At 34.2% G+C, this 8,662-nt stretch overlaps 1 protein-coding gene across 1 annotated transcript; it reads left to right on the forward strand.

Annotated features, from left to right (window-relative positions):
* Positions 1-1,513: 1,513 nt before the first annotated feature.
* Positions 1,514-3,309, forward strand: LOC130631751 (aquaporin-1-like). Its single transcript, XM_057444423.1, has 4 exons — positions 1,514-2,189; positions 2,460-2,701; positions 2,900-2,983; positions 3,097-3,309. The coding sequence occupies exons 1-4, from the start codon at positions 1,859-1,861 to the stop codon at positions 3,232-3,234; spliced, it is 795 nt and encodes a 264-aa protein (XP_057300406.1). The 5' UTR covers positions 1,514-1,858; the 3' UTR covers positions 3,235-3,309.
* The last annotated feature ends 5,353 nt before the right edge of the window (positions 3,310-8,662 follow it).

Below are 8,662 nucleotides of genomic sequence, written 5' to 3' on the forward strand. Positions count from 1 at the left end.
AAAGGGGCTCAAAACATGAAAAAAATATTGTTGTTAGTCATGAAAGATATTTCTTTAGTTCGAAGAAGTTTAAACAAAGGTTATAAAAAGTTGTTACTAGTATACGTATACGTAAAATATTCTTGATTATCTCGAATCAAAGATGTTATTTTTTATGTCTACTGGTAAGTACATCAAAAACCTACTTATTTTCACACGATGTTCTGTAAAATTCTGTAAAAATGTTGCTAGCAGAGATATACAGATACTTAGTTTTAAAATATAGTTATTTAGTTGTTATTATAGTAGTTATCTTAGAAGATTTTAGGATTTAGAAATCTATAAAAAATTTCTTTTGCCTAAGATTTATTTTCTGGCTGCCACAAAATAATTTTTTGTTCGCCCCTCCTTTATATTAACCTTTAGGTGAACGGGAATGAACCTTTAATTACAAAGTTCACACAACACACTCTTTGTAAATTTTGATTGAAGAACCGCATATCTTGTATATACAGTAGAGTCTCCATAACTCGAACCTCTATTACTCGAACGTCTCCTTAACTCGAACGAAATCGTTGGCACCGTAAAAGTTTCCTAATAAACTCTTATAAAAAAACCTCTACTACTCGAACCTCCATAACTCGAATGTTCCCTTAAGTCGAACAGATTATTTTGTCCCTTGAAGGTTTTTGACTCCATAACTCGAATTTTGTGGCATTTTGAAAAAAATTGATAAGTTTTCCTGATCATTAACTCTTTATCATTTTCATATTTTAATGTTTACGTGTGTTGTGGGCCTTATATTGTTCGAATGCATGATTTGAATGTTTTGTCTGTGTTTCGAACGACAACGCTTTCTCAACCAATTTTCAAAAACAGAATTTCATAGCAATCTGACAATGGCGTCTGTGGCAGGGTCAAAAAGAAGTAGAGCCGATAACAAGTCCTGTAAAATAAATTACAGTACCCTCAAAGAGCTTGAAAAAGGAACTGCTTCAAAGCGTTTTCTCGAAATTTGGGGAAGAAATGTTGGCTTCCCTAAAGGACTTAAATAAAAACATCAAACGAGATTATGATGATACTTGTAAACAATCAATTATAACTGATTTTTTTCAAAAAATTTGAGCAAAAAGCAACTAAAACGCTCTGTTTTTGTATTTCACCAACCCAGAACCCCCAATAAGTAAGACTAGGTACTTAATATACTGTTTTTGTTCATCTGGTAGGCAAATAAGGGAAAAATTTTGAAAAAACTTGAAAACCTCTACTACTCGAACGTCTCCTTAACTCGAACGGTTTCCTTTTCCCCCTGGCCGTTCGAGTTATGGAGACTCTTCTGTATATATGGTATCAGATATGACTAAAAGTCAAGAACCCAACGCGACTTCACGCCTTTGTTTACAGCTAGGAACGCCATTTGTGCGTGGGCGTTAAAATCAGCCAAATAAGGTGTATGAATACACGTAATACAAACATAATAATGTGATACAAATATAAACTAGGCTTGTATGTGTTTACACTAAAAACTCCTATTCGATATCCTGTTTACAATTTAACATGGGAAAGAAAAGGATTTCTAACACAACTATACAAGAAATAACGTTGCTATAACAACAGAATGGGATACAAATATTGAGTAATTGATGTTAGTAATTAACTCTGTGCATTTCCAGGTCATTTTTCATTGCGTCATGTTTAATTAGATAGGTAATTTTAAAACAATTACAAATGAATGTGTCGCCATCATGATTCAGCTGTTTTTTGTATGAGTTTATATGAGGAAGCATTTTCATCGGATGAATAGTTGAGAAAAAGAAACGATCAACAGGTTACATAGTGATCGTTTTGTTGCATTCGTTCGTTTAAAAAAATAGCAATCATGGGAGTTATGGAGTATTTCAGTGAATTTAAAAATAAATACTTTTGGAGAGCTGTATTTTGTGAATTATTAGCGACGACTCTTTTCGTCTTTGTTGTGACGACAGCAAGTATAAATTTCGGTGAAGCAGAGATGAACATTGTAAACAAAATGTCAGTAGAAACAATAAGAACGTCATTACCGATTGGATTTGCTATGGCGTTCTTGTTAAAAACATTTGGACCAATAAGTGGAGGGCATATGAATCCAGCAGTATCAATGGGTGCTTATGTTAATGGAGATGTGAGCAGTCCACGTGCTACCATGTATTCTGCTGCACAATATGTTGGGGGTAATATACTCTTTTAAAAATTCAGATTAGTTTTGTAGGATATCTAGTTTCTTTTGGTTACAAGACGCAACAATTTCTCTTTCTTAAGTTCCAAGACACCACTAGGAGCCAAGTCACCATGCCCTCCCAGCTTCGTCCACAGGGTCTCTTTGCGATTCTGTTATGTCAGAATGTGAGAGGCTCTAAGGACGAAGTTGAATAAACGGATAAATTTTAAAACATAACTTCTATATTTTATTTAATTTTAAAAATATGGTTTTATTTTCTTAGGAATTCTTGGCGCTGTTATCACACATTTTTTAACGCCATCTGAACTCCGAATTGAATCTAAACTTGGCTCAGTGTTCATTGGAAGTGGTGTATCAACTGTCCAAGCGTTTTTTGTCGAGTTTATACTTACCTTCATACTTACTCTGGTGTTTCTCAGTTGCACAGATAAACAGAGAAAACATTCCGATGGACCATTGTCCATTATTGTAGGGATAACATATATTGGTCTTCATTTTATCGGGGTAAGTGTGTTAGCTACTTTCAATCTTCTCCCCAGGGCTCCTTTTTCACTTTTTGATATTCCCAAGATTAAAAAGTGAAAAAGTCGTGAAAAAGAAGTTGAGCTTCTTTAGTTTATTTGTTGTAACAATAAACACCTTGCAAGAAAAACCACAGACCAAAAGTCCCGATTCCTTACTTTATATTACTTTCATCTTTAGAGAGGATATACCGGTGGTTCATTTAATCCTGCAAGAGGGTTTGGACCGTCTCTGATATTTGGAGAATTTGACACTCATTCGTGGGTAAGTAAGGATAGAATTGACGACCTAATCTCTTCAGTTAATTCCAAACCTCTACAGATTGAAACATTTGTTGTACAAATTCTGTTATTGTTTACCACCGTCTATCGTTATAGATATATTGGGTTGCTCCATATGTTGGTTCTACAATCGCTGGTCTTTTGTATAGATTTGTGCTGAAACCGTTGGATCCAGTAAAAATCTCTGGTACAAGTGACCAACATACGACGATTGAAATGAATAACGCGGCGTAACCGATATAACTACATATTATAAATTTTATTTATATTGTAAATAATTTTTTTTGATAATAAATAACCTGTTGATAATATTTTTTTATGAGAACTAGTCAGTAGGTATACCTGCCTCCGTGAATATTGAGACAAAAAATATCGTTTGTGGAAAACATGATGACGTAATGATGACGTCATTAGCCAGAAATAATATTTAAGTAAATAGCCGACGTCACACTGAGGTTAGTTTCGGTTAGTTAAAGTTTAATAGTAGTTAACTGTCTACGTCATAATTAACTGGTCTGTGACTTCGGTAAATTAGTTACTTTCGGAATACAAAATTTTAGTTCTTAACTAAAATTTTCGGCGGCAGAAATTTCGGACATATTTTTTTATTTCAGCGGAGAAATTTTCGGAAAAAAAAATCCGTCCAGTTTTTCCGTTCAAAAATTTTTATTCCTAATGTAGTCATTTCTTCAATTCACACTGACGATTTGTTAAATCGCGGATAACTAAAATGTGAAAAGCGTGACTTTGGTAGCTAATCTAAGATTAGTGAAATAACCAAGTTTGTGACTGTTCAGTGTGAATTCGACATCAGATAGGTTAAATTGCATGATTGGTTGAATGGGTGTTAGTTTTGTTTTTAAGACAGGTGAAATAAAATGAATTTTGTGTATTATTTTTGCACCTAATCAACCAAAGACACACGCATATTTTAGATTAGTTAAAATTTGTAGTTAATCTGTTCGTTTAACTAAGTTAAACAAGTTCAAATAATAAATGTGAAAATAAATAATTTACCGACGTCACATAGACCAGTCAATAATATGACGTAAATATTTAACTACCCTGAGCTTTACTAGCTTCGACGTGAACTTTGAATAACCCCCAACACAATTAAGACGGTTTATAAAAATGAATGCAGTAGCACTGTTAAACTTTTTTGCCCTTGTTTTACATAAACAAAGTCAATTATTTGCTAAGGCTCAAATTTAAAGTTTATCTTCTGCAAAGTCAACTGTTGCTTACTTGTTGCTTGTTGACTATCTGCGTGAGAAACTCATATTCATCGTGTTTACTTGCTTTCAGGTTTATTCACGTTTTTTTGTATGAAAATTTAAAAACAATCTCAACCCCAGCACATTTTACACTATCTTAGATAAGAGTTGACCTAGAAACAAGGTTGTTAATATAGCCTTTTATCGACCTTGTTTCCAGTGTTTTGCTTTTTAATATTGGAGGCTTCAAGCTGTCTTTGATATCAAAACAGCATCAAAAGTGTTTAGTAATTAAGTTGGTATTAAATAGTTTTTAATACAGTATTATTTTTCTTCGAAAATATTTTCATCTTTTTTCGTTTTATAAATTCCTATTTTTTAAAAGAAGAACGGAAGAGGGCTCTTTATCATTGCAAGGCAGCTGGAACGTCTTTTACACGAACAGGAATGACACGACGAGACACTGATTTTTCTCTTCGGTTTTTCTATTCTACTTAAGCTCATTATTACACAGACAATTTGACTTCACAACAAGAAGCCGTTACTTTCCACAAATTTTGAAACACCAACAGGTCGTTTTCCCAAAAAGAGTTTTTGTAAATTGACAAATTATATATACGAATATACGGAGCCCTAAATTCACAGAAAAAAACCTAGACTATCACATCGTTCGTCAATAAATCGACCAATAAATCAATAAATTAAATAGATAAATCAATATAAATCATATATCCTTCGGCTTCGGCTACCAGAGACACAGTTAACATACTGATGAAAACGCTCGACCCTCGACCCTCTTTGCATCGCGAATGCGACTCCGGCGCAGGGGCGACGTTGCAAAAAGATTGTTTTGGTGTGCTCGTTTGCTCAGCCCCGTAGGTGCAGGCATGCATTCAGAACATTTTAAACTTCTGAGGCAAAAGTGATGTTTCACATGGGATCTTTCGCTTCGCTGGTACGTTTTTACCAGCCTTCACTGGTTTGTTCTTATGTGGATAGCTATTCTTCTTTCGTTTGTCGTTCGTAGTAACTAGATGAAGCAATGTTGAGCAACTAGCATCAAATAAATAATGGACAAAATATAGCTGTGTAACTACATTAGATATGGATAAGTAAATAAAAGTGTCTGCTATCTATACACAAAAAAAAAATGCTCTAGGATTATTTGGTGAAGAGAGATCTTTTCCTTTGGATTTCTTTTCAAAGAAACATCGTTGAGATTATAAACTGTTATCGAGTGTTAATTGATGCCTTCTGCTTTATTTAAATTCATTTAAAGTCCTAGGAATGCCTTTGTTTTACGAAATGGATTGATAATTACTTTTTTTTACCTAGCGTTCCCAGATCAGGGAGAAGAGCAATAATAAAGATTTTAGGTTTAAGGAATTTTGATGATGTCAGCAGCGCCTTAAATTTTTTTAAAAAATTTGTTAACTTTGAAACTCTGATCAAAATAAGGGGCCATCGACAATCGATTTTCGTATCTTTCAGCGGCATTTGACCGTTAAACTTTTTGCCCCCTCCCTCTTAAAGGTGCGTAATCACCCTGTAGGCAACTTTTTTTAGAGGTGCCTATTTTATTGTAAAAATTGAAAGATGTACAAAAGAAACATTATCCTGAAAATTTTATTGAAAACTGACAACCAGAACATGTTCAAATCATCATCATCGTCATTCTTGGCTTAACGTCTGTTTTCCATGCTAGCATGGGTTGGACGGGGTATAATAATGACCCTCTTCCAATCTGATCTAGACTGTGTTAGATCTAAACTCAACTTTCTCTGTATCAAGTTTGTCCTTATAACCTCCTGTCAAGTCTTTCTTGGTATGCCTCTGGGCTTTGCCCCAGAAACTATCAGGTCTCTACACTTTCTTACCCAATTATTCCCCTCCATTCTTTCCAAGTGCCCCAGCCAATTCAATCTTCTTGTCTGGATAACATTTTTAATTCTACGGATACTTAGCCTGCTTCTTAGCTCATCTGAACTCTTTCTGTCTCTCAGACTGGCGTTACACATCCACCTAACCATTCTCATATCATTCCTTTCTAAACGGTCAAGATATTCCTGATAAAATTGACAACAATATATACAGAGCATATATAAATTATCACTTCCTGCTTCGCTGCCCATGTCTTACTACGGTACAACAAAACACTTCTTACACAGGCCTCATACAACCTACCTTTTACCTCAATTGACAAGACTCTGCTAGTCAACAAAGGAAGTAACTCTCTGAACTTTTTCCAAGCAGAACCTATCCTGCAAGTAGCACTTCTACCAACACCCTCCTCACTGCCCAACATGTCACCTAAGTAACAGAAGTTCTCAACTATCTTTAACAAGCCACTGTTTTACATCATTAAAGCTGGAAATACTTCATTCTCTATAACCTCACCTTTGCAATGCTTGTATACAAACTGAATGTCAGCTCATAACTTTCCACCGATACTATTGCACTTCTTATGTACCCAATGCTTGCAAGTCTGACAAAAAATTGAGTTACTACCAACAGTTACTCTCGAATGTTTCATAGAAATAGCAAACTCACTCCAATTTCTCTTTGCCTACAGAACCGCCATTGCATTTCAATTCACGAATCATGTGATAGTAAATGCACGACAAAATCGATCACATGGTTGCTGGATTCATGCCATTACCTCAAAAATAATGAACGAGGGAGATTATATGTAGCTGTGTTTTCATCGTAATGCTTATAAAAGCACAAAAATCCACAAAGTTCCGAACATGATAAATCAGATAAATCAATCAAAGTTATTGTGTTATACTTTATTATTTAAACTTTTCAACTTACTCAAATCACACTTCTTTGCAACACCAACCTCTTCTTGTTGTTGTTTCTAAAGACACCTTCACCTCACTAGCTGTCTTACTTTTTGATTATTTTCCTTTGTTCAAACAGCTAGCGTTTCCTTATGGAGACAGTATCAGATCAAGACAATTAGATTACCTAAATTTTCAGAATTTCCCCTTTTATGCTCTAAATTTAATCATCTCCATAGTGCTTCAACTATCTTCAACTATCACAATGAGCATTCTCCCCCGTTGTGTTTTTTGGCTTATGCAATAATCCCGGTCATGCTAATAAAGAAGGAAAGAATAACCATGTTAATTAATAACCACGTTAATAACCACGAGGCAATGCTGTGATTTCATTTTTCTGTTTTATTTTGTCTGGTCTCCAAAAACAATGGCGAATAGAATAGAAGAAAATTAAATCTAAGTGGAAAAAGTGATACGGATGTTTTTTCATGCGCGGCCACTTTTTTAAACAGAACCAAAATTTCTTTCCATTTTTTAATGCCCTGTTTTTAAAAAGAAAAACAAGCCAAAAAGAACAGCGTAAACGGAGCCTACCATTATGGTGATTTTATCGAACTCCATCTCAGTGCTCATTTAAAGACAAGGCCGTTTGTTTACCTATGGTTTCACAACGGCCCGCTTATTAGACGAGAATAAGAGGTCAAAACAAGATCGTTAAATATGGTGGCTGGGAAAAAACAACAATAAATTCAGGATGTTGAAGTACCATTATTTCCATTTCTAGTAGGTCTTATATCCTCAAATTTTCAGGAAAGTCATAACTCTGTCTGAACTTTGATATAAATATAAAAAATGTATATGTTAATTTTTTCCGATAAGGGTGATTACGTGCCTTTAACGGCCAAATTTTGAAAAATATTGTCCAGAAATAAAAGAAAACGAAAACCAACTGTCCTATAAAAACAGCCATATCGTCTTCCTTCCACCACTATCTTTATGCGATGTTTGGTCTCGATTAAGAAACATTGATCTCGCTCAGCACTTATCTAAATGTACTGAAAACCAAACTCGTTCCCCAGTATAAATATATCAAATATAGTGTTGCGTTATTATATTATTATTATAAAAACTCCATGCAAATATAACAAACCTACTGTTGTAATCAACACACGTGGCGTAACAATTAATTTTGAAAGTCTAAAGATCTTTTTTCTATTTCAATTATACCATGTTTGATATCACATGTTCAATCGAACAAATTTCGGCCGCGAGTTGTTAATTATTAAAACGTTTGTTAAATGTTAAAATGAGTGAGAAAAAGCAAATTACACTATTTGGAAATTTCGCAAGAATAAAATCTTTCAAATTCATTGTGTACAAAACCTCCAACAACGAGTACGAAAGTTTTATTGAAAGGTTTTGTTTGCGTGCGGATATAAAGAAGTCAAGCCATTCACAAGCTTCTAGTTATAGTTAATTTTTATTGCATATTTTGAAGATAAGCCATTTGCTTGTTTACTAATTTCAAAAGAAGCCTCATATTGAGAACAAACTTGCTTCTACTCATATAATTACTTATTTATTTTTTTGCTCGCTTACTAATTTCAATTAAAGCTACAAAGTGAAGGGAAAGGAGGTTTAAACTTCCTCGGTGGGAACATTGGG

Source organism: Hydractinia symbiolongicarpus, chromosome 1, assembly GCF_029227915.1.
Source record: "Hydractinia symbiolongicarpus strain clone_291-10 chromosome 1, HSymV2.1, whole genome shotgun sequence".
NCBI classification, from domain to species: Eukaryota; Metazoa; Cnidaria; class Hydrozoa; order Anthoathecata; family Hydractiniidae; genus Hydractinia; species Hydractinia symbiolongicarpus.